The 27,970-nt window shown below is 32.7% G+C and overlaps 2 protein-coding genes and 1 long non-coding RNA gene across 3 annotated transcripts; all 3 read right to left on the reverse strand.

Annotated features, from left to right (window-relative positions):
- Nucleotides 1–551: 551 nt before the first annotated feature.
- On the reverse strand, nt 552–1,398 carry LOC126737999 (uncharacterized). Its single transcript, XR_007661183.1, has 3 exons — nt 1,171–1,398; nt 952–1,097; nt 552–836 (listed from the first exon to the last, which is right to left on the reverse strand). It is a non-coding gene; the product is annotated as an uncharacterized LOC126737999 (long non-coding RNA).
- An 8,235-nt stretch (nt 1,399–9,633) lies between these two features.
- Nucleotides 9,634–11,522, reverse strand: LOC126737570 (uncharacterized). The gene is made up of 2 exons (XM_050442498.1): nt 10,482–11,522; nt 9,634–10,095 (listed from the first exon to the last, which is right to left on the reverse strand). Exons 1-2 carry the CDS (start codon nt 11,520–11,522, stop codon nt 9,634–9,636), a joined length of 1,503 nt encoding a protein of 500 aa, XP_050298455.1.
- Nucleotides 11,523–26,458: 14,936 nt separating this feature from the next.
- On the reverse strand, nt 26,459–27,091 carry LOC126737571 (uncharacterized). Its single transcript, XM_050442499.1, has one exon. It carries the CDS (start codon nt 27,089–27,091, stop codon nt 26,459–26,461), a length of 633 nt encoding a protein of 210 aa, XP_050298456.1.
- Nucleotides 27,092–27,970: the final 879 nt, after the last annotated feature.

A 27,970-nucleotide genomic window follows, 5' to 3' on the forward strand; every position in this document is an offset into this window, starting at 1 on the left:
TATATGCGAAATACTAAATTTAAATTATATTCGAATAATAGATAACAGTAATAGAGTGAGATATGATTATTTAAAAAAAAAATACATCAGAAAAATGTTAAAAATATTTTACAGTACATTGAATGAACTTCAAGAATTAAATTGCAGTCAAATTGAACTATATGGATTAATTGTTTTATTTTCTTAACACTGGTTATGTCCAAAATGTAAAAAAAATCATTTGAGTCATCTTGTATAACCTAAATACCAACATAATATTACATTCCAATAATAGATAACCATAATAGAGTGAGATATGACTATTTTTTAATACACAATACATCAAAATATTTTTAAAAATCATCTAGGGTTAAACAAAGTATATCTAAAAATTAAATTAAAGTTAAATCGGAACAATAGCTAATGCTATTAGGTATTGTATATTTCTTAATTTTGGTTATGTTCAAACTGAAAAAAGATCATTTCTCTCTCTTGTAGTATAATGAAGTTACAAGGTTTTGCCTTTATTTTATAGTAATAAGGATAAGCCCAGGCAGTCTTTTATAAGACAATTTAGATAATTTTGCTCTGTTAACATTTTAACCTCCAATTTTATAATTTACATAACAAAAAGATACATTTTAAGCTTTACCTGTGAGTCATCATGAGGGGTTTATAATTGTAAACATACATAATGAAACCAAGTTAAAGAGGTTTCTAGCCTGATAGTATCCTGGAAAGGTTCAATTTCTTATAGGTTATACTTAGTTCTCCGTTGACTATGTTGTAGTCTCTGGCCTTCATTGTTTTTAGCCCTGGTTATTCTTAGGATAATAAAGAACCACAAAGGCCTAAAACTGAGAGGGTTGTCATCACTATGCTTCCAGTTTTCCGGTTATTTTCATGAAATATTCCTTTCATGCTGTTGCATTGTTTACATGTTCTATTTTGCAAGTTTCAAGGTTTGCCTACCTTAGGAAGCCCTATTAAATGCAGGGGCATGCCTGGTGTGGCAAAATATAATATAAATTATATTCCCGTTTCCCGCGGTTTTAACGAAAAGCCGGTTTTTTTGTACACATGTGGCATGTGGCCAGCTTTTGTCCCGCTGTTTTCACCTAGAAATACCCGGTTTTGAGAGCTGAAACTAAGTTTGTTTACCATATAAGGTCATAGCCTATAGATCTGTACCGTTTTCATGAGGAAAAGCTCTATTTTTATTAAGTTTTCCCAATTGCATTTTTATCCCACGATTGATTCCGAGGATGATCGTGAGTCGTCGGCATCTAAATTCCTGCGATGGGTATAAAAAGGTTCCAGGTCCACCAAGATGACACATTCGTCGCAGTAAGGTCGTACCATATCTTTCGAGCGAAGTACCAGTAATTCTTTTCCGTATTTGAATACCGTTAAATTTTTAATATTTACATTAAAACTTAGTTTTGACGTTGACAGTGTGAATTGGGTTAGGTAAGAGCCACCTGTTGACAGTTGACCGGCCGCTTCCAAGCACCCGTATCGATCTCTATCGAATCCGTTGCTATTGATATCGTTCCGTCCCGTTCCGTTTTATTATAAGGAGCGTTAGCGACTTATTATGCACGCCACGTCCGACCCTAATTTGGGTGTTTTTTGGGAAATAAAAATTCATATCTATGGCTGTATGGCTAGCGAAACGATGAAATTTGGCATGTGGCCTCTCAATACATTGAGAATGATGGATCCGTAGACAATTTTTTTTTTCGGTACCCATAAAGGGAGCAGTACCGAGTTGAAGTCAAAAATTCGTAAAAAAATGGGTAAAATTCGAGTTTCCGACGAGATCTCAATTTTAAAGCATTCAATCGAGCTGAAATTTTCAGGATATACGGGTTCTTGGGGGTTACGTGTCTGTATACTTTTTGGGCCAGATCCGTATACAGGGTGATTTTTTATAAGCGATCAAAGTTGAGTAAAAAAAAAATTCAAAATGGTCCAGAGGCTAAAAGATAATTTTTATAAAAAAAGTTTTTCGGCGAAAAGACTTAGTTTTATAAGAGAAATAACATATTTAGAGGTTTTTTTTCAAAAAAATTTTTTTAACGAGTTCTGGCATTTTTAGTTTTTTCGAATTTACTACCAAACGAAACTTATTTCCGAAAAAAAAAAATTTCAAAAAATAGGTTCATCTTTTATCTTTCAAATGCCATATAAGCGAAATTTTTGTGAACCATACAGGGTGAGCAATAATAAATTTTCTCCATGAAGGTCCGAAAAATTGACAAAAAAAAATCACATTTTATTTAATAACTTTTTAAGGGTGGCACTTGGAAATTTCAAACTTTCAAGATTTATAATACTTTTTAAGGGCTTTTTTCTGATGTAATCTACAGTCATCTACGTAGAGTAGTTTTTGCTCTACACCTTTTTTTTACTTTGACGCTTAATACTGGCATACCCATGTAACGTACGAAGACCATTTTTGCCTTCAGACACGCGGAATTTATCTGGCTATAATCCACTAAATACCGTTTTGTTTCAAATATCACCATTTTTTAAGAAAATGCAATTTTCCATAAAAAGTCCAAAAAATCGGTCAGCTGAATATTGGTACCCCCCCGGTACCGGCTCTCAAGGTACAATAATTCGAGTGGTCTAGCACCCAACAAGCCCGTCTCCCAGGCAATGAAACCTGCGCTGTTCGCCCGTGGCCGCTTAAAATAAGACCCTTTTTATAATCGAAATTTAACTACTAAAACCGATTGGAATCGGTCCAGAATTGATGTTAAACTGTTCCTAAGGCTTTATACTATTTTTCCATGTACAAATCATAAAGGAAAAACCTTTTTTTATACCCTAAAACATCGTCTGAAAATGGTCAATTTTGACGTCTACGGGCGATTTTAATGCCCACTTTTACCGCAGTTTTGATGACATCAGTGACATGACGTCAACGTGAATGAATCGGCTGGGTCTTGCTTCTTATTTTCATTGATAAAATACTTAAATTAGCTCAGAATTTCCCGAAATCGGTATGGAATAATTCTAGAGACTCTGGAGAATCCGATTATGTGCATATCTTTTACCAAGTCGCCTTCCTTTAGCTGTGATCATTCGACAAAGTTGTAAAGTTTTAGAATTTACCGTGTTTTCATGCGACGGAAGGACTCATACATGGCATTTTGGGTGCGGGAGTGAAAGTTTAATTACTATTTATTTATTTTAACACAAAATCTAACTGTGGACTGTGGATCATTGTTATTATTTGCATTGTGAAGAAAACGCAAGCGTTAAAGGTAGGCCTTAATGTAATATGAGCTTCAATGACAACCTAACCTCTACATGTATTATGTAAATAAATAACAAGACCAAAAAGGAGAAAATATTGAACTTATTAGTTAGAATAAGGTCCAAAATGTGAAAGATTGGCAAATTTCCCCTTAACTAAACGCTGTAAATGTTATATTACACCTTGCATATAAGCATATAATCAGTTTTCACACAAGAGGTGTGTAACCTCAAAAGAGTAAGGAAATTCAACTACAGTTATGTGTCCCTAGTCAAATATGAATAACAAATAGATATCTGTATGGTCTAACAATTAGCGTCCATGCAAGGGTATCTTAATGGTTTTGCACATGACTGGCAGCAGGCCACTTGGTTTGAATGCTCAGGTCAGCGAGATGGCAGGCTTTAAATATCTAAGAGGATAACCGAAGTAGTTGATAGCATCCAGTTGTGGTACTAATGATGGATAGGAATGCAGATTCTGGCAGCAAGATGTTTTAAGTCTTGAGTTGATGATAAGCTGGAAGATGGTGGTGAAAAGAAGCAGAAAAAGCCAGTCTAAAACTGGAGAGACTTTTTATGTTATTGTTGTTGTTTAATATTAAATATTATTTAGGTACCTACCATAGATAGTTTCCTTACAGAGAAGTATTTATATATTATATAGTTTGGTACTTATTAAACAACATATTAGCGATTACTCCATAAAGAAAAATGTACATGATCAGCTTACGAAAAATAGAGAACTTATTATATATACAGATTTTCACAGGATACACAAGGTTAAGTGTTGGGTTTCCTTCTATGCTCCCAAACTCTATAATGCTCTCCCTGCTACCATTAAACTGTTACCTACCCAGTTTTTTACTGCAATATAAATTTACTATAAAACAATATCTATTAAAAAAATGTTTTGTCTCAATACAAGAATTTCTAAATGATGATTTCTCATATATGTAATTATCATATAAAACTTTTAGGCTTTAAATCCTTTGATTATTAATAATATTAAGAAGTGTAAAGATTTTCTCTGTGACATATGTGAGCACCTTTGTGTATATGGCATTAACAAATTATGTTTATGTTTAAATTAGGTGTAAGAACAGCTGTTTTTGTAAAATCTCTCTTTTCTATCACATAAAGTGCTATGTAAGTGTAACATAAGTTCATGAAATAAAGATGATTTTACTTAATTATTTAACTGTGTTCACCATTTATTTTTCCTACCTTAAAGATTGAAATAATATAGCGGGTTGGGTTGGGTTAGAAGGGCAGAAAAACCTATAAACTTACTGGGTTTTTCATGTAAACATTACAGCTATGTGGTGTTAGAGTCTGGTAATGATGAGTGAACTCTGGAATATTTAACAGAATTGGGTAAGTATTCATGTTCTTTTTCTACAGGAAAATAAAATTGTAAAATAGCTAATGTAACAAAAATATTATAAATGATTTAACATATTTGTTCTGCAAGACATTGTAACTTTTTAATGACCTAAGTAAATATCTTAAAAGACTTTCTAAATAAATTAAAAACATTGATTTAACAAGATGTATCATAATTAAGCAAAAGAATAAAGCAGTTCTTAAGTTAAGTATGTAAGAATATTCAGGTATAAATAGGACTGTCTATGAAACATTTTGGATTAAGTGTACAAATTTAAACTGATCGCCTCTTATAAACAGTAGCTCTTAGAAAACTGTCCCAATAATATCTGCTTTATATGAGAGTAAAGATTGTTTGCCTAAAAAGTGTAAATTTTAATTGTATGTTTTGAAATGTAAACTATTTATTATAGACATTTTGATGAAAATTAAATGTGTATTAAGTGAAACTTCATTGAAATATTGCTCCGTTCCACAACAAAAAAGTTGATTGTCTACAGTTTGTGTCACAGTTCAGTTGTTATATTCCTGTTTACTTCTAATTTTTATTTCCTTCCTCATATGATTGCACCTACTCCATCAAACACATTTCATCATCTCTGGGGAATCCTAACATACTTCATGTAACTTATTTATTTCTGGTTGTGTAGTCTAATCAACAGTAAAGACAGGCAGATCTTCCTGGTTTCCCAATTTCATCAATATGGTAGAATCTCAATGATTTCTTGATGGATGGATGTCCTTAAGTACATGGTCTGAGCCCCATCAAACACATTTCATGAACTCTGCGGAATCCTAACATACTTCAATTAGCTTATTTATTCCTGGTTGTGTGGTATACTAATCAGCAGTTAAAACATGCAATTCCTCATAGTTTACAACTAATGGGTCCCACAGCCCTTGAATTGTTGACCAGGATGAAAACAAATCATACTGTGTAATCATTCTAGGTACACAAAAGTTCACACATATATGATATATGTAAACTTGAATGAAATTATGAGATTTTTATCAGTCTTATTTAGCAAAGTCATTCTTTTTTTCATACATATTTCCACAATACAAGCTGAGTATACATATTTATATAAAACTTATAAAATACATATAGGTATGCATCTTCATACACATAAGCTACGTCCGATCGTGTTGAGCGACCCAAATCGAGAACGCAGCATATACCGGATGTCAACAACAACATTATAGTCCGCGCTCCATGTTATTTATTTAATCAATATAATGCCTGTTTCACACGCCTTTACTCAAGCTGCGTATCGGATGCGTTTTGGTAGATCCGTTTACGCTTTGAAAGGGCGACTCTGCCGAGACGTTCAATTTTGATTTTGCTTTATTTACAAATGAGAATATTTTATTTATGTGATTGATTTATTGTTTAAAATATGTATAGACGCCGTTAATAATTATATAAATGCATTATTAGACTTTTCCCCCTATATTGTAGTCTTTTACTTATATAAATTTAATCAATTAATAAATTAACTACTTTCTCAGTCGGTGCTAAAGAAGTGGATCCAATGTTTAAATAATTAGTGGAATGGAAATGAATGGAATGGAATGGAATTGGAAAGGTAAAATCCAATTTAGGTCGTTTTGAGACAACTCATCTTCAAAAATTTTTACGTTCCACAGGTCAGATATTAGAATTTTTTGGGAATAACAACTCATAAGCTCTTAAAAATTTGTTATGAAATCAAATTGCCCAAAGGCTTCATTGGCAAGTTCATTACTTTTTTGTTGTTCACTATTTCTTTCGTCTGGACTTTCTCTAGGAAGTGGCACTTTTTGTGTTAAATATGCAGGTAAATTTGGAAAAATTTGAGGCACTGCTGAGCAAACTAATCTTGCTTTAACTCTAATCTTAGTGAGTGTGCCATCAGGTAAAAGATAATCATCTTCACGGATAATATCATTCTGATAAAAATGCTGGGCACACACCACAGAATATGAGTAGGAGCCCAATTATCTCTAGTTTTAGCCGTTTAATTTTAAGTTGTTCATCTTTGGGGAAGCCAAAAACAGAAATACTTGCCTCCCCTGCTTTTAAACTACTTTTGTAATTAGATTTATATCCAGGAACACAGCAGGGACTTGGCATGTTCAAAGGATTCTAATGAAACTTTTTTATGTAATTAACAACTTTTTTGCCATTGATCCGATTGGGATGAAATTTGGTATTTGGAGTTTATTTAGGATGCAAATAATAAATTTTGACAGATAATTCAAATTTGTAGTTCAGGTCACGTGACACCGTAACTCTTTTGCTACTGATCCGATTGGGTTGAAATTTGCTATTTAGAGTTTATTAAGGATGCAATTAATATACCTTGACAGATATTTGACATATGTAACACATTTTATTGACACACAACGCGACTATATAACACATTATGGTTCTTTGAAGCATGATATCCCAACAATTGGTCCTCTCTTGGCAGATAAACGTTAGTCCCCCCGACTGACCAGACCTAAGTACACCTGATAATTTTTGTTTTTTTTTAAGAAATCCTCTAAGGCCCATCACTGACAGGACTTAGAGGTTCCAAACTGGTCCCCACGGACCAAAAGTATAGGAGCGAAGCGACTATACTTGTTTTATTTTGAAACTGTTGTTTGGACTGGCGGCTAGCGACAAGTTTTCCACTTTGGCTTTAACATTGTGCGCATGCGTTAACATTTGGCGCGATATTTAAATAGAGAAATATACTTCAATAACGTGCATGGATTAAAGGAGAGGTTAGAATTTAGAACTTTTTATTTTTAGTTTATATTCACACTATACACCAGGTGTATTTTAGTTTATATAAAAAAATGCGCTGAAACTTGGAGCCGAAATCTAAAATCGCAAAAAATGATTTTAAATATATATACCCTAATAGGGTATTGGTATGTCAGTAAAATATTAAATTGGATTAATTTTAATTAACCCATACTATTGGAAAATTGAACTTTAAGATTTCCATTAAGATTTTGGAAATATAATTGTTTTTAGCGTTTTAATATTTTAGCGCTTAAAATACGTTTTAAATTAACGCCTTTCGTTAAATTTTTTTTTAGTTCGAGCATAAACATTATTTTGAGAGATAAAAATGTAATATGTTAAGAGCTCTTTTTAACATAATTTTATTAAAGAAAAATTAAAAATAAAACTACTTTTATCTAACATAAAATCAAATTTTATGTTATATAGATTTAATAACATATCAAAATAAACAGCTAAATTATTCTCCAAGTAGCATATTTAGTAAAATTTTATTGACTTCTTCGCTATCCGGTTTCGTTATCCCATCTTTTTTTGAGCCTCCTACATGTTTCTTTTTCTTCTTAAACATTCGTCGTTGTTGAGCAATCTTCTTATTATGAGGTATGACATTTTTACTTATTTTGCTATTTTGTTTATTCCTGAAATCTCTGAATGCTCTTATTTTGGGCACAAGGGAAACTAATGTTTGTTTTGCTATATCCAATTCTTCATAACTTTCAGGACTGTTAATAGTTTCTGATATTTCCAGTTTTAATTTCTCTTTGTCATTTTTAAAACTTTCAATTTGGTTTGCCTTTTTCTTCGATAATGCATTGATTATTGGTTTTTCCTCATTAACGTTTTCGTTTTCGTCAATCATCAATTCGGGTTTATCATCATCTACAAGAAAAAAACTTGGAAATCTAATCAAGAAGAATAAAAGCCAGACTCATATTTTAATCTAATCCAATAAATCTAAACTAATAAATAGTAAAAGGTTTGTCGGACTTAATGATCTTCTTTATTTTTTAAGCAATACCTATAGGTATATTACCATCAAATTACCATTAATAAAGGTACCTAAAATATGTTGCGGTTGATAAGTAAGTAAACGGTATATTATTTAACCCGTATCATTCTTATCAAGTGAAATAAATGGCTTATGGAATATAAAGGCTATTTAAGTTTGATAAACCTCTATTGTACCGGGTGACTTCGTATAAAGTACTACCCTAAATTATTGTGGCTCTATTTTTACAGGTGAAAAATTTATTTTTTGTAGGTGTAAAATAGGTAAAAAATTAAATATATAACATATTTTGACATATACAGGGTGTTTACAAAAAGTCTGGCATTAAAATGTTATACTTTTTTAAATGGAATATCCTGTATATTATTTTTATAAAATACCAAGAATTTTAATATATCACATGTCATACTTTAATGCAACTGTTTTGAAATACAGGGTGTTGAAAATGCAATTCTTATAACTTTGAGGGTTCTAAAGGTGATACTGTTAAAGATAGAGAAAAACGGATTTCACTTTCCTATCTTAACTCTTTAAGACCTTTTGAGGTTAATGTCAAATATTATTATGTAAGTAAAAAAATCTCATTTTCAAAGCTCTTTGGTTGAAAAAGGTTGAATTAAAGTATGACATGGTTTATTTTAAAAGATTATGATCATCTAATGTTTATAACCAATTTTACTCACATCACTAACAATATGTTGTACTACTAACACCAACATTGTTATAACCAAAATAGTTTTTACATCATTTTGTTTACACCAAACCAACCCAAAAACATTCAAAATACCTTGTACTTATATTCATCCTATTTCGTTAGTTTTTCTTGAAAAAAAAATATATGATTGACATTTAAATATAAGGTTAAAGAATTGCTTGAAAGGGCAAGTTTTTAAATTCATTGATATTCATTAAAATTTAAACCAATGTTTTAACCATTTGAATCCTCTTATATGTATAATGAAAGGAAATCATTAAAACTAACTTGCCATCAATGAATTTAAAAATACCATAATACCATACCTACCATAATACTGCCCCATTTCCTGATAATCCTGATTACCAGTCCCATTAACATTTTGAGATTTTAAAAACCTGCATAGAAGGTGTATGTGTTTGCACATGTTCCATTTGATTGAAGAATCCAAGCATGAACAGGTATACCTATGAATACATTTATTTTGACACTGACTACACACCAATTTGCAGTTACAATCTATCTGCCGTTCTTCAATTTGATATAGATCATTTGTGTTACTATTACTGAAGACACATTTAAGGTTTCACTGGTTTTATGTCTAGTTCTTAATTCTTTTAATTTGCTGGAAACTTTTCCCTTATTTAAGACAATTAAACGATTAAATAGCTTGTCTCTGACAAACTTCATTAAAATATAAATAACATAGTCAAGGCGCTTATTTATTTTTCCGTTTAAGTAAATATACTTTATACTACGATGCATATTCTCTATATGCATATTTGTGTTAATGCCAGTATCCATTCGGTAGCAGTAGGCCCATGAAGCAATATTTTGGGTGTAGTATTTTTCAAAATAATTAGCAAAATCTGTAGTATCTGGATCTTCTGACAAATTCGTTAGAAAGGTACTAATCATTGTGGAAAATGCATTCTTGTCTGTTTCCTGGAGTAATGTCCGAAGTTTTTTATATACTGCCACCTAAAATAAAGAGAAACATTATTTGAATTTGTGTTACTTAGTTGAATTGTTATCGAGTGAAAACCACAAAAATAATAATTTTAAAAAATCCTTAAATCCAATCAACATTTGAAATAAATAAAAATAAAGCATATTATGACATTTTTTAGTGTGAAGTATACCCGCTCTCTAAAACTTTATATAAGCTCATATTTAAAATTAATGGGCAATATTAAATAAGGATAATAATAGGACTAAGTTCTCATTGTTTGAAACAATCTTACTCATTATGACACATGACTGCTATTACATTATCACTGGAATTTTTTTGAAAAAACAATCATGTAAAAAGTTAAAGTTAGAAAACTTTCTAAACCTATAACCTATTAAAGTTTTTATGAACATACCTGCTTTTCTCTTGAAATTATTTTGCTTAAGTTGGTAAGCCAAGCTCGATCCAAATGCCAAGCGCAATAAAGTCTATGGAGAGGCATTTCCATTATCATAATCCAAGCATTATAGAAAACTGGAGCCATATCTGTCATAAAGACCTTTGGTTTCAAAGATCTTTCCGAATGATCTTTTACAGACTTAAAAAATATTTGCATCATATGTTCATCAGATCGGTTTGAAATCAGAAAAGCACATGGAAAACCTTCACGCATATCATCCAATATTAATATGGTAGTGAGGTTAAATCCATACATATTTAAGCCAAAAGTTTCGTCAATACAAATACAGTCATCACCATATCTATCTAACATTTCAAGCTGACCTTGATTCATAATTATCAATGCAAAATCATCTTTTTTTAATAAAGGGTATTTATTGCAACATTCTTCTTGAGCTTTGTAGAATAAAACACATCCTGTGTTGTCAATTTCTTTCACCCAGGCATCTACACTTATCGCATCATTACTGTGTCTACGGGCTTCATTATTTAGGTTAAAACTTCTTTCTATATTACATAAATCCTTTTTTGTTAGAAGGTGGCACCTCTCCAAAGTACCACTCATTGATTCCCTGACTTCATCTAAAATCTGTTCAAATGGTATTTTAGCTGCAAGTTGTACAGCCAAATTACTCCTTTCAGTATTATTTAAAATTAGGTGACCCATATCAGTAGTATGTCCTACATGCGTTCTTATATATTGGATTTCAATCCTTCCATCGATTTCCTCTTTAACAGAAATTTCTGCAGGGCAGTAGCCATCAATTTTTTTTGAGCCCTGGGTTTTTAAATGGTGCGAATTATTTCCTTTAGGTTTGTAAAATCCAGAGCGATGGCATTTATATTTTGTGCTATTAAATTTTTTATTTTTATTGGTTCCATATGCATTTATAAATAGTTCATGTGTTTTGGTTTCCTCATTACTTTTCCAGATGTAAAACTCCTCTAAACTGATAAAATAAAATTGCTCTGTTATAATATCAATATCATGTCTCATTTTAAAATGTTTTAACAAATCGGGTTTGCTAAAAAATTCTACATCAGATTTATTTTTGCACAAAATACACTGTAAACCACAACCTTTATTCTCTTCATGTATTTTTTTGTGATATTTAAAATGACGTAAGTGAGTAAAATGCTTTTCACATTTATCACATTCATATGCATATTTTTTTGGCTTAGTAAGTTCAGTCAATTTTTCTAAAACAAGAAATAAAAAATATAATGCTTAAACTTAACCACTCTAAAATTTATTACCTTTATGATATTTTTTGACATGTTGTGTTAGATTGGAATATTTAACAAATGTCTTATTACATGCATTACATGTCGCACCAAATCTTTTTAAAGGACCTAACTCTTCAACTTTACCTAAAATATTAATAGAGAACTTCCTAAACATCTCTTAAGATTAAGAAAAGCTATTTCTTACCTGGATGAAATTTCTTTATATGTGCTCTCAAATTATATCGTTCACCAAATGTTTTTTTGCATATTTCACAGATTATATTCATTTTTACACAGAATAATATTCAAAATTGTTCCAATAATACTGTTTATTTACCTTTAAAAACACAAACACAATTAATATTAATTTTTACTTTTACCAAACACTCAAGTACATGTCCAAAAACTTCAAAACAACAACAAAAATGTTAGGTTATGGTTCACCAGATTTATGCGCAAACGTACAATGCCAAAGCCAAAGTGGAAAACTTGTCGCTAGCCGCCAGTGTTGTTTGGGCCCATCTTTCTTCGTGTTTTGTGAGGCAAGCAACAGCCGCGACTGATAACTGGTGCCTGGACACTATTTTTCTTCGTGTTTTGTAGGGCAGGCAGCAGCGCGTTTTGTTAAATTACTACCTGGACACTATCTTTCTTCGTGTTTTGTAGGGCAGGTAGTAAGCGGGTTTTATTAATGAAATAATCGTAAAGTTATCCGCGTTACGGTATTTTAGTTTCCATTTTTAAATGCTTGGAAGACGGTGGTATTTTATTCTTCCGCTGTGAGTTTTTATCTGTCCTTTACTATTAGAATATTCATATTGATTCCGTTCCGCTTTATGAACTTTTAAAACTGTGGTTTGGACACTATCTTTCTTTGTGTTTTGTAGGGCAAGCCACAATCACGAATATTTTTAACTGGTGCCTGGACACAATCTTTTTTCGTATTTTGTAGGGCAGGCAGCAGCGCGCTTTTGTTAAATTACTACCTGGACACTATCTTTCTTCGTGTTTTGTAGAACAGGTAGTAAACGGGTGATTGAAACAACGTTTCATTAATTCCGCTCGCGGCAAGTTTTATTCTTGTTTGGAACCAGAAAAACACTCACTGCGGATTTACTTTGTATTTAATTGATAATTTTTATTATTGACTTTTTATTTTCTGCTCTGTCCGCGGTCGTACCGTTCCGTTTAATTATTTGATTGATGAAAACTCCTGCTTGGACACTATCTTTCTTCGCGTTTTGTAAGGCAGGCAGTAGTCGCGTTTATTAATTACTACTCAGCTTCTCAAAGTGGTGATAGACAAGTAATAACCGAGTCCGTGATATCATAATTACTACCCGTATATCAACAGAGCAGAGGTAAATGTTGACCGAATGATTGAGATTGCTTCGCTTGATTGGTGTTGAGTTTCCGGCTTTGCTTCACGAATGTCATCCGTAACCGCTTGTATAAAACATAATAACCCCCTTAAATCATACCATTTTGCGTCATTTATAGAGTGCCGAATTTTCCGGTACATTTTCCCAAATAACTGCCTGTACTTAATCATAAAAATTTGTAATGGGGGATTGTTAGATTTTAAGGACACTTTTGTTCATTTAGTTTTAAGCAACCAAACCTGTTACTTACTTATTAGTATTTGTAATAATAAAGATTAAGAGCAATAATATCTCATTATAACCGGACAGTCTACTTTCAATCTCTACCTGGTTTCTCCACTGTCTAAAGGCTTACCCGACAGGTTAGAGGGGGCTCTAAGCTCCTTTAATTACTTAGAGTGGCGCCCGAGGCATTTTATCAACTTTTTCTCCTATAACTGTACAAAGAAATAGTGAGGGGGGTTGACGAATACCCTGCGACGTAAAAGGTTAGAGGGTGAACATACGGCATGTACGTAAGAACCCCCACTACAGTATATTCGAAATACTAAATTTAAATTATATTCAAATGATAGATAACAGTAATAGAGTGAGATATGACTTTTTTTTAAAACACAATACATCAAAATATTTTTAAAAATCATTTAGGGTTAAACATATTATATCTAAAAATTAAATTAAAATTAACTCGGAACAATAGCTAACGCTATTAGTTATTGTATTTTCTTAATTCTAGTTATGTTCAAACCGTAAAAAAGATCATTTGGCTATCTTGTATAATCTAAATACCAAATCAAATTACATTCGAATAATAGATAACCGTAATAGAGTGAAATCTGACTATTTTTTTTTAAACGCAATACATCAAAATAATTTTAAAAATCATTTAGGGTTAAACAAATTATATCTAAAATTTAAATCGGAACAATAGCTATCGCTATTAGTAATCGTATTTTCTTAATTCTGGTTATGTTCAAACCGTAAAAAAGATCATTTGGTTCTCCTGTATATGCGAAATACTACATCTAAATTATATTCTAATAACAGATAACAGTAATAGAGTGAGATATGATTATTTTTTCAAATCACAATACGTCAAAATATTTTAAAAAATCATTTAGGGTTAAACAAATTATATCTAAAAATTAAATTAAAGTGAAATCGGAACAATGACTTACGCTATTAGTTACCGTATTTTCTTAATTCTGGTTAAGTTCAAACCGTAAAAAAGATCATTTTGCTATCTTGTATATGTGAAATACTAAATTTAAATTATATTCGAATAATAGATAACAGTAATAGAGAGAGATATGACATTTTTTTTTAAACACAATACGTCAAAGTATTTTTTTAAATCATTTGGGGTTAAACAAATTATATCTAAAAATTAAATTAAAGTAAAATCGGAACAATAGCTTACGCTATTAGTTACCGTATTTGCTTAATTCTGGTTATGTTCAAACCGTTAAAAAGATCATTTGTCTTTCTAGTATATGCGAAATACTAATTTTAAATTATATTCGATTAATAGATAACAGCAATAGAGTGAGATATGATTATTTTAATAAAACAGTACATCAGAAAAATCTTAAAAATAATTTACAGTACATCAAATGAACTTCAAAAATTAAATTTGAGTCAAATGCTTTAGGGATTAGTTGTTCTATTTTCTTAATCCTGGTTATATCCAAAACGTAAAACAAATAAAAGTGCAAAATTAAAATTTAAAACAATAGTAATAAATAGAGGGTTTTTGATATGTAGTCCTTGATATGTACACCTGGGGCGTGTGCCTGTTACCAATTGTATATCTTTTACCCCCTGATGATGGACATTACTGTGTCCGAGACATGTAGGGAATTTTAAGCTAACTAAATGTTTAACAAATATGTGGAGGGAGACTAAAAGATTTTCATTTTACCTTAGTGTACAACAGTGTTTACAAATGACCCATGAAAAAGGGGACGGGATAAAATTTATCTAGGTAGTGACAGAATAAAATGATGTTATGAAATATAGGCGATATCTACTGCTTTTAATCTTGGGTCAGAATCTGAATATATAAACCACGGAGGACGAAGGGCGAGTCAGCAAAACTCAAGAAGGAGTGAAAACGTCCGTTTCATATGGTCATTAGAATTAACGACGTGGTCCGTCGACTAAGATGAAAATTTTAAACATCGTCCGGCTAGCGCCTTATCATGACTTAGATAGCTTAGGAGTTTATTTAATTTTAATTGATTAGTCTGTTTTTACCTTGGTAACAATTAAACGAGAGTTAACGCGAGTCATGTTAGAATTTTTGACACATGCCATTAAAATTGTTTTTCTGAATTTCGTTACAATACTGTCTTTAGATCACGTGACTACTGAATATTTATCTATTTTTATAAGTAATAAAATATTTAAAAATCAATTTTTTCCGTTACATGGAGAATTAAGATCACAATACAATAACACATAATTTGGTTAATCCAAATTGCCTCAACTTTGGTCTTTAGATTCGATTCGGAACAAACTAATTATTTTTCATTAAAATTCTTCATATTAAGTTTTAGGACCAAGTGACTACTGGAATATTTTATTGTTTGCAATATCATATATCAATCACACTTTTTTATACTGAGTTGTTAGATTGTGTGACATCTTGGTGATGACTATACTTCTTTCATGTTCTATTTGCTTTAAGTAAGACCTTAACGTGTTGTTTAGGATAACATAAATGGTTTTATTTTTTTAATAAAAAATTTTTGGAATATTGAGCGTTAAGGCCACGTTACAATACGAAAATTTTAATTTTCATTTCTTGGTATATTGAGAATTTGGATCAATATACAATAACTCTTCTCCTAATCCAAATTAACTTATGTTTGGTGTTTACATTCTATTGGGAATAAATAATTATTTTTTAACAAAATTCTTGTATACACAGTTTATATATTACGTGACTACAAAACTTTTTTATTGTCTAGTTTGCTTGATGTAAAACCTTAATACATATATAAGGATATTATAAAAGATTTTATTTACTTTTCGACATATACAATTTTTTAGATCACGTCAATAAAGCTTTTTTCTGTTGTGTCAAACTGCTAAGTTTAATATTTTATTTAGTGTACCGTAAGTGATTTTCATTAAATTTAGTTAAAATTTTTAATTAAAATTTAATATTCCATTTAAAACGTATATAAGCATTTAGATTACATTTAAACGAAAGTTATTGTTTTTCAATAAAAATTTCGGCATATTGAGTCATCAGATCACGTTACAATTACTTTTACTTACAATTATACTCCCAATAAAAAGACTTTTTTTTATTGGGAGCAAAATAATTTTTGTTTAATTAATTTTTTTTATACTGAGGCTTCAATCACGCAACTGCTAAACTTTTTTATCGTCGGATTTGCTTTAAGGCTTTAACGTGTTGTTTGGGATAACATAAACGGTTTTATTTTATAAAATAGAATTTTTTTATAAAATTTTCAACATAATAAGTGTTAAGATTATATTACATATTATAATTACACTTTTGTGCTATGTTTGTTATTTACTTTAGAGCAATAAGCAAATTTTTGTTATAATTTTTCGGAATATTAAAAATTAGGATCATAATACATTAACTCGTACTCTGTATAATCCCCATTACCTTAAGTTTTGTATTTACATTCTATTGGGAACCAAATATTTATTCCTTAGTAAGATTTTTTAGACTTAGTTTTTAGATCATGTGATTACTAATTTTTTTTATTGTCCAATTTGCTTTAAGTAACACCTTAACGTGTTATATTTACGTAGATGGCGCTCCCCCCGACGAAACGGAATCAAACTTGGGGCAAAAGGTTTCAAATTTTCTGCGAAACAAAGTACAAAACAGTGACCTTCGTGAATCAGATATTACCAGGTGTTTTCGCATCAAACAAAATACCGGGTGGTACGTCGCTGAGCGGAACATAGGAAATCCTATGTAAATTTTAAAGGGGTCAATTATTGGTTGCCCTGTACATTTTACAGAAAAAATGTACTTCTGTAGGTGGATAACTTACGGTTCACAATTCAAGGCATGCATCTACTTCAGCTGCAGCTCGCAAGGATATAAGTTTAGACATAATTTAACGAGTTATGATACGGAACCTCGAGAAAAGCTTTTTAATTTTTTTTATTTAAGAACTTTATAAACAAATCTTGTGTTAACTAATGCTAAAATCTAAATCTATCTTATTACAATAGGACTTTTACTCTTATTTATAATCTAGAAAACAGTAAGGGATTAAATTATACATAACAAGCGAAAATAAAACATAGTCAGGGGTTATATAGTCCGTAACTCCTTCCTCCTAAAAAACCAACTTACGGATGGCACAGGGGTGGTAAGCTCATATGACGATTTGCTTTGTCATATGGTCTTCTTGGGTTGCTTCCTTCTCATGTAGTCTGGACATCAGCTTCTGCACCAAGAGATAGCTAAGCATAGCTACTAGAAGGATATAGAGCAGCACGGTCCAAATGCTCATCTTTTGGTAATAGACTGGTTTGTTTTGAGCTCGGTCGAGCAATTGATGTTGCATGTCCATGGCTTTCTGGATATGCCTGACTTCGTTTAGGTCTAGTGAGATCAACTCCAGGTTGGTGAAGTGAATTAGAATTGGTTCTCTGTCAGGTGAAGACAAGTTTATATATAAGAAATTTCAATGTTTCTGAATTTCGGTGATTCTTAATGACGAGGACTCGTGGTCAGTGTCGATTCCAGGACGTAGGTACCACTTATTGGAATGTTGTTTTGTTGGGACCACAAATCTGGGTTGCTAAGAGGGGCTGAGGTATGACTAGCATCCATTTTTCTTGTTCCAGTTTTTCAGCTTTTATGGATTCAACTAGTATTTTGACCTGGTGTCATTGGGATATTGTTTTGCTGAACTTCAACATGTGAACTTCGCAGGGCACATCTTTGCCTATTGGCGTTAAGGTCTTTGCAAATGTACTCGTTAGTTGTGATATTTTTACATACGTGGTTAAATTTGGCATATTTGTGGTCATTGAGGATTAGGTATTTGCCTTAAGGAAATATTATATTATGGAACTGTTGTGATAGGGTGGGTAGAGGGTAAAGTTGATACAATAGATAATTTTTTTTTTTACGATAGGCATTTCGACAATAAAAATTACTATTTCCCTTTACATAACTTTTTATGTTTAAGACTTTTTCAAAAAGTTAAATATTTTTGATGTTCGGATCAAATAATAGTTTGGCAATTTCTAAACTCGTAGAAATTAATTTAGTTTCATTAAGGTAAGTCGTGTGCACTAAATATAAATGGATGAAAGGTATTTAGTTTTAAAAAAGTTATTGCTACTTAAAGCTCTTCCATCAAAGATTTTAAGAAAACATCGTAAATTTCTTGAATAAATGTATTAGCGTGAGACAATAGTGTTTGTAAAACAAAGTGATGTTTATCTTCTACAGTTATTTTGTCGAGCCTTTCTACCTTTTTTAATAAGTACTAATATTTTTTGAGAGTTTTTGATATAGATTATTTGAGCTTTCTATTGTTGTCATTTGCTGTTGCATTAGAGTTTTTAAATTATTTTCATTTTGTAGGACAAAAGCTATAGCTTTATCGCATCGTTCAGCATCCTCACTATCTAAATTGCCAGTTATACTTTTAATTATACTTATACTAAACCGTTAATTAAGCCTCTTTTTTGCGGGTCTCAAAAGAAAAACTTGCCTGATGAAAGATTTGCTTGAAATATTTCATTTCTTATTTTTTTTACTTAAGATAATATCGAAAGTAGATGAGTTAAAATATTCCTTTTTATATAAAGAACAATTTTTCTACGCTTTTCCCAATTTCATGTATAGTTTTTTGTAAAATAAGGTATTGGTCGACTATTGGATTAATGTCGTAAATTTGAATAAATGTCCAGTAATCAATTACGTGTTCTGAGTTTCCTAGTTTTAGTGGTAGGAGTCCGGGATTTTCTGTTACGTCATGAAATGTTACATCGGATCTTGTGCATTTGAGGTTGAAAGACCTGCAACAACAGGAGTTTTTAATTCTTTTATATAGAATTTTAATCTTTTTATATTTTATAAGAGTTACTTCTTCTTCATTATTCTTTTTATTTTTAATTTTAACTTTTTTATTTTCGAATAACTCAATTTATTCGAAAAGGCCTAAAAATCGTTTTTCTTTTTATTTCTGTTAGCTTAATTTTAATAAATAATTCGTCCTATTTTAAATTGATATTGATTGATGATACAGTGATTTTATTGAATGGATTTTTTGAGATAATTATTTGAATGACTTGTTATTTATAATATCATCTAATATAGAAATTCCATCGTTAAGTGTCTGATGGTTACTGCTAGAATGGGGGGTGTTTATGGTACTTTCTGAGATTTTTTGAGGGTTGATTTCACGTGGAGATAAATTAGAATTCTTAGGGTGTTGATTGATGTTTTGAAAATCGTGTATAGTTTGAGTTTCCTGTTGGGGTCGATTTGTAATATCTTCAAATGTAAATTCTGCTTGTCGTTGACTACTAGGGTTCTAATTTATTGAGAAAATTATACGGAGATTTTTGATGGATTTGTGGTTTTCTGTAAATTTTAAATTTACAGTCAAAAAGGTAAGGTCAAAAATGTTTACATGCCCAAACTATCGCGAGTAGTTCTTTCTCGATAGTTGAGTATTTTATTTCTGTATCATTAAGGGTTCTTGAGGCGTACGCTATGGGTTTGTAAAGGACTTCTCCAAAGTACGTTTGGTAAAGCCTAGATATTGCAATATTAGTGAATTGGTGAGTAGCTGTTTACAATGGTTAAAAGATTTTATAAATTCGGGGCTAAGGACTATTTTGTGATTTTTCTTAAGGCAAATCGTCATAGGCTTGGTTAATTTTGCGAAGTCTTTTATAAATCGACGATAGTAACCTAACATTCCTAAAAACGACTTAAGATCTTTTGGGGATTTTGAAATTGAAAATGTTTGATTGCTGAGATTTTTTCTAGATTTAGTTTAACGCCTTCAGTGATGATAACATGGCCTAAGTCTTGGACTTCTCTTTTTAAAAATTCGGATTAAGCGAGCTGAATTTTGAAATTGGCTTGTCAAAGTTTATCGAAAACTTGTCTTAATCGGGAAATGTGTTTTTCAAGAGAGCTGCTCAAAATGACAATATCATCCAAATAAACCAGTTAAATTTCATTTTGAAGACTTCTTAGTATATTATCCATAACTCGTTGGATTGTCGCCGGGGCATTTTTGAGTCCAAAGGGCATTCTTTTGAATTCATAATGTCCATTTTCGGTGCAAAAGGTGGTTTTTGAAATGTCTTTCGGATTCATCTCAATTTGGTGGAATCTACTGGCTAAATTAAGAGTGGTAAAATATGTGCTTTTACTAAACTTATCCAAAATGTCAGAGATTTAAGGGAGGGGATACTTATTATTAACAAGACGTCATTTACGTTTCCCTGATGCCCGGTTTCGGTTTTTTCGGAACGATTTAAATTGGACTGGACCAAGAAAAACATGAATTTTGGATTATGCCATTCTTCAAGCATTTTAGAGATTTGCTGTTTTATCTCAGATTTATGGACTTCTGGATATCGATAGCTCTTGGTCAAAATAGGTGTATGACTGTCTAATTTTATTTAGTGTTTAATGTGATTTGTAAAAGTTAGATGTTTTTTTTCACAATAGAAGATATCTTTATATTCAAAACATAGATTTTTAATCAAGTGTTTTTCTTCTAGATTACAATCATCTAAAAGGATATTTTTGGGGTTTTCTTTAAGAAAGTTATTTTGGTCAAACCAAAGAGATTTGTTAGCACTCATTTTTTCTACAAAATTCATTTCAGAAGGATTAATTGATTTCCCTTTTACAGGTTCTGTAAAGTTAAGTGTTATTGGAATATCTTGTAGTAGTAGTGGCAAAACAGTCAGAGAGTGTTACATACAATTCGGTATTTCCAAATTATGGTAATCTAAAAATCCGATTCCCGTTTTAATTGTTACTGGTACTTTGGTGACTGTTACTGGCTACTACAAGACTATTTGTTGTGATCTAGGAGAAATAGTAATCGAATAATTAAAAGTTTGTTGAAAGTCATCAGGATCATTTAAAGTTACAGTTTCTTGTTTTTCATAGATTATTGGAATTTCTGCAAAAGTTGTTTTTATTTTTCTAGCATTAATATTAATGCTGGCATTTAATTGGCTTAATAAATCTGCAGCAATGAAACCATCATATTTTTTAGAAAAATCAAAAAGATAAAATTTGTGATAGCATATTAAAAATTGGTATATTTGCAACTTCATCATGAAATGTCATTGCATGTGCTGCTTGGATGTTAAACGTTTCTTTGTTTATAAACTGCCTGTAAAATTTATATGCTAGAGAAGGTTTCATTATACTTCTAGAACTGCCTGTGTTAATTAAAAAGTATGCAAAACTTTCAGGAATAAAAACGTATTTTAGATCTGCTTAATGTTATTCACAAAAATGCAGAAATTCCGTTAAAAACTCGTTATGACGGGTTCTGTGTCGGCTGTGTAGGCTGAAAATTTTCATCCGGTTTCGCATCATCGTGCGAATTATAACAATCGGGTACTTGAGAGTTGCATTGATAAGAGTTTGTTGCTTCTGCATAGTATGCATTCTCGCTAGAGTATGGATATACGTTACTTACGTAATCTTGATAGTCGTCATAATAAGTATTATGTTCATATGGATTTTTTGCGAAATTTAAATTATCGTTTATTTCGCTTTGATAATTAATATGTTTAGTAAGTTCTTGGTAATTTAGTCTATGGCGCCTATTGTAAATAATAGCTTTGCCAGTGCTTGTGTCTAATGACGTGGGCCTATCTAAATTACTGCGAACGCTGCGACTTCGAATAGAAGAAGTTTGATTAGGGTTAGGTCTATTATTATTAGTATTAAAATTCAGTATTTATTGGAAGCTGCAAAAATGGATATATATATATATATATATATATATATATATATATATATATATATATATATATATATATATATATATATATATATATATATATATATATATATACACACGTTATATACACATATACCGTTCAACTAAACTCGAACGACTGCGCCAGTTATGATACGGAACCTCGAGAAAAGCTTTTTAAAAAATTTTATTTAAGAACGTTGCAAACAAATCCTATGTTCACTTAACTAAAGCTAACATCTAAATCTATATAATTACGATATGGCTTTTACTCTTATTTATAATCTAGAAAACAGTAAGGGATTAAATTATACATAATAAGCGCAAATTACGTATAGTCAAGGGTTATATGGTCCATAACTAACGTACTGTTTTTACCAATGTGCAATAACAAAAGAGAATAATTTCGTTAAAACTATCCTAACCATCTTAACGGGTAACACAAAAAACAGTCAATTACTCTTTTACTTTTCAAGATAAATAAATGAAATTTGCTATATCGATAGAATAGTTATAAGAGCATATTTTAACATATCTATTGTTTTCACTTTGTTTTTTTTATTAGCACATTGTTGGGAACACCACTTTTAAAATGCAGATTTTTTTTATGCAGGTGCATCTCGTAACGGTCCAAAACGCAGCCCTCTGCACTTTATTAAGGAATACACAGTGTTACCCCGTAACGGTCCGACACGCAACCCCGTATATCCTGTAGATATTAAGAATAAGGAGATAATGTCCAATGCAGGGTGCTACCTCGTAACGGTCCGGCACGCAACCCCGTGTATCCTGTGGACACTAGGAATAGGAAAAAGGATTTGCCTACCTTCTTACCTACTATAGTTACATGCTGGCAAGAGCGGTGGAGTGAAGAAGATGGCAGAGGCGGACCGATGTACGGTACTGTGGGGCTTACCTCGGTCGGTTACTGCCGGTGCTTCGGTCGGTCTTCTCAGCGGACTGCGGACTCAGCGGACCGGACTCTTGTCTTGCACTGAATTCATCCGGACTAGCTACTGGGCTCTTGCCGGTTTCCTGATTACTTTGTTGTTGATGTTTTTTTTTGGCGCCTATCTTTTCTTTCTTGGTCGCATCGAGGTGCTCTAGCTTTTGATGGCTCGGAAAGCGGGGACAGACTGAATAGGATGAGGAAGCGTTGGTTGTATTTATGCACTGGGTGGGCGGCTGGGATTGGTTGGATACGTTGGTTTAGGACACGCCCACCCAGGTCGGTTTTGGGCCGGTGTTGTGTTTTATTTATTTATGTGTTGTTTTTTTTATATATGTTTTTTTTTTTGAAGAAGTAAAAGTTTAAATTAAAAAAGCTTAAGAGAGTAATAATTGTAATGCTGGGTTTGACGTTAATTTATTAAGTTTAGAGATTAGATTATTTATTTTAAGATTTATTTCGTCCTCCGACAAGGATAAAAGAGATATAAGAGTATTGTGCTGTGCTGATATTTCAATCTGTTTGGCCCCCAGGTCGGGTTTTTTTGTTGTTTCTGTCCTCCCGGACGCCGGGCCCGGTGTGGGCACTCTTTTCAACGCTTCAGCGAAGTTTTTCTTGCTGTTAATATAATTCGGATTTTTGGGGCAGCGCCACTTGTGACATCTCGGCCCCGCATTGCAATTGCTTGCGGCGTGACCAAATTCTTGACAGCGATGGCACTGCCCCACCTGTCTTATATTATTAACTTTGAATGTTCTTAGGTGCTCCACACGGACCCTTATGTTCAGGAGGTTATCGATTTTGTAAATGTCTTCTTGGTCTTTACTAATTAAGAACCGGATGAGATCTGTTTTCCTTTTTCGGCCTGGGCCGGTGTTAAACCAGCCCATTTCTTCAGGCTCAAATCCCATCCGGTTTAGTGCCTCTTCTATCTCTCTTAGGTCGAAGTTGCCGTCAAATCCTCTCAGGATCAGGTTCAACTTCCTGTCCTCCTCCAGGAAGAAGGAGCGGAACTCCACCTCCCTCTCCCCGAGGAGAGCAGTCAGGTTTTTGTGATCCTGAGCCGTTTTAGGAAAGAGTGCCAAACCTAGCCTCTCTTTTTGTACCTTTAATATATTTATTTTATTTTCCATGATAATTTGGTACTTTTTTGCCCAGTTGGTTGTGTCTCTGATGACAACTTTAGGTATTTTTGAGCTGCTAGGTTTAGCACTCGTCCCTCTTCCTGCAATTGAAAGATTATTCAAAGGCATAAAGAGAGGATTCTTTTCAGGTTTTTCGTCCCGCTTTCCCAGATTTTCATCTGCCGTGTCATCCGGGAGTGCTGAGGGACCAGGTTCTTCGTCTGAGTCTGTGTCTGTGTCTTCTTGTGACATCTCCTCCTCTTGCGGGGAGGAGACGCCTGTATCTTTTTTAAATCTTTTACTAGGGTTTTCATCTTCAATTTTGTTGTCGTTTTGATGGTCCCTCAACACTCCCAGCTGCTCGGCAAAGTTTTTATTTTCCTCTTCCAATTCCTCGTTTATTTTGAGAATTTTTTCCATATTGTCATTCATAAGTTGCAGTTGGGAATTGAAGACACGGTTTTGTTCTTTAAGAATTTCTATTTCTTTTTCGGTGTTTTTAAGCTTGATTTTTAGTTGTAAGTTTTCTTCTTCGAGTTTTTTGTAGTCTTCAATTTCCATCCGCACGCCCTGATCTCCGACTGGAGGCCATCACAGATTGTTTTGTAATTTTCTGAATTTTTGTGTTTCTCTGTTTCAGTGTTTTGATCGGGATTGTGAGATGGGGATGGGGTTTTAGAATATCTTCTTTCCAGAAGAGGTTTTTGGAAGGGGTAAGGACTGCCTGCTAGAGACTTACCCCGCTCTAGGTTTTCTTGTTTTCCTCTTTTCTCCGTTTGTTCGGTGTTAGAGGGCTCATTTTGGGTGGGTTGACGTCTCTGTCTTCGTTGGTTTGGCCCCCCCCTGACTATGGGGGGCGAATTGACGCTGTTGTCCGCCGTTTTGGAAGGGTTTTGTCTTCTTTTTGCTGCTCGAGTATTTCTGAATCTTCGTTGGCTGCTGAAAACTGCTGAATCGACTGCCCAAACTGCCAACTGCCAACAACTACAACTCAACTGCCCAACTGCCACAACTGCCAACTGCCAACTAACTGCCGCGGACCGGACTGCCGGCCAGTGCATCGCGTTATATAGAGCACGGACATGCGCGGTACTTAGTAAACGCGGTAACAATAGTGGTGGTCCAGACACGCACGGTGCTGAGGTATTAAACGCGAAGATAAATTAATAATTAACGCTTTCGCGCGTTTATTAACAAAATAGAAACTCTCCTAACTTTACTAGGCAAAGCTAAGTGGTCAATATCAATCTTGAAAATTATTAATTTAAGTTGGAAAAAGAACCATGTAATTCTATAGAATTCAGTGTTACTCAAACTTTTTTCGTGACGGAACCCTTTTCAAAAACTAAATTTTTAACGGAACCCTAATCTCTAAACTAAAAGCAAAAGCAGTTATATGTAAATTGTTTATTAATAATCATACAAAAAAAGATAGATACAGGTCCACTTTAATACATGCATTCATTTATTATGACTGCTGGCGGAACCGTACCGGAGGTTTCGCGTAGCACACTTTGAGTAAATGAGCACTTGAAGTAATGCTGCTATAGATAAATAAAAGAATTACAGAAAATTTAGTACCTTCGTTATAAAGTTCTTTGCATGACGCCTTTTAATACTTGCTGTATTTTATTAAAGTTACGACTTGAAAAAAAACTGCAATTCATGAAAAAAGGTATGTCTTGAAATGTTTGTATTTTTGATGCAAAGTGGACTGTATTACTTCACTGGTTGGAAAGATGCTTCTGGTATTGTAATTTTAAGAACGTATATTGAACATAAATTTTTTTACTTATTGAATGATTAATGTAATTAAATGAAATGTAAAAATGCCCGACTTAGGCTGTTGTGTCTCCCATGCTTAAACGGAGAATGCGTCTCTCTCGCTTCGTGCTAGTGGCGCCACCGACCTTCGCGAATATAGAGACAGGGTCGGACTGTACATGCCCCCGGCGTTGGAAGCTCAGCTTTCAACTGGAAGTGGACACAGGCGGACTCTTATGAGAATTCCGTCTGCTGTCTTCACGGATGCAACTCTGACAATTCCATCTCCACTCATAATTAGATCCAAAACTCTTCCTAATCGCCATTTCATTGGAGGAACGTTACTATCCTTGACCAAAACCAATTGACCGACCTTTATGGATCCCATATTTTTCTTCCATTTTTGCCTTTTCTGGAATTCGCTGATATATTCGTGGTGCCAACGATTCCAGAACTGTTTATAAATCCTTTGAAGCAGCTGATACTGAGCCTTTTTTCTTAAATATTCATGACTGATGGCTCCAGGATAGCCGTACCACTGCGGCCGATGAGAAAATGTGCGGGGGTAAGTAGTAATCTTCAGGATGGGAACTTAAAGGGGAGAGTGGTCTGGAATTCAATACAGCTTCTATGCGTACAAGCAGTCTTTGGAGATCAAAAATTAATAAAGTATAAGAACCCACTACTCTTTTAAGATGATATTTTAAGCTTTTAACGCCCGCTTCCCATATACTACCAAAGTGTGACGAATTCGGCGGAATAAAATGCCATTTAATTCGTAAAACTTCAACCAACTGAGTAATTTTATCATTATTATTTTGTAAAAAATGACCCATTGACTGTAAATCTTTATTGGCTTTAATAACATTTGTTCCATTATCGGAAAACATTTCTAGTGGCTTCCCTCTACGGCCAATAAATCTATTTAAAGCCTGCAAAAAATCATCGGAACTTATAGATAATACAGTTTCCAAATTAATTGCACGAGTTATAAGATAAATGAATACGGATACCCAACATTTAATAACCTTGCAACCGCGTCCGCGCCTTTCCTTTACCATAAAGGGTCCAGCATAATCTACGCCTACTTTTTCGAAGGGTAAAGCCCACTGTACTCTGCAAGCGGGTAAATCTCCCATAATTGGCTGAATACGTGCTGGATTGTAACGAGAGCATTTTACGCAATTTCATCGCGAATGCTGGTTAACAGTAATTGAGGTCCCGCGTGTAATAAATTTTTATGTTCCTATTCCATAATTAATTTCGTTAAATTATGAGTTGGAGATAACAAAATTGGATATTTTTTGGAATACGAGAAATCTGAATTGGAGAGTCTTCCTCCGACTCTTATTAATCCCTGATTATCTAAAAATGGCTTCAAGCTAAGAATTTTGCTGTTATTCGGAAGTTCGTTTTTTTGAGATATAATAGCATATTCTTCTGGAAAACTTTCTATTTGAGCCACTTTGATGATTCTTTGAAAACCGTATAATTTTTCCGTGAAAACCGTCTAATTCTGAAAAAGTGATACGTGTAAAAATTCGTGTTTTTAGAAGAACTTTTACAATTAGTGTAAAATCTGAAAATAAACGCGACGCTTCGCTTCAATTTAATTAAATTATTAAATTTGTCAAAGGGAAAATTACTGATTGGCAATTTAACTATCAAAGAATGTTGTCGCATTTCGGGTAAGTTATCTAACATAAATCTATTAACTGGCCACTCGTTTTGATTTTTTAGTAGCCAGGCAGGTTCATGCCACCAGATTTGCATACCAAAAATTATTTTTGGTTGGACACCTCGAGAGACTAGGTCTGCTGGGTTATATGAGCTTGGAACATGGCGTCATTTAAAATTATTTATCAACTTTTGGATTTCGGCTACTCGATTGTCTACGAATGGTTTTAAAAAATTGGGAGAGGTTCGTAACCATCCCAAAACTATGGTCGAATCGGACCAGCAATATATTTCGTTAAATTCAATTTGTAACGAATTTAAAACTTTAGAAATAAGTTGAG

This window comes from Anthonomus grandis, chromosome 6 (genome assembly GCF_022605725.1).
Source record: "Anthonomus grandis grandis chromosome 6, icAntGran1.3, whole genome shotgun sequence".
In the NCBI taxonomy this organism is placed as follows: Eukaryota; Metazoa; Arthropoda; class Insecta; order Coleoptera; family Curculionidae; genus Anthonomus; species Anthonomus grandis.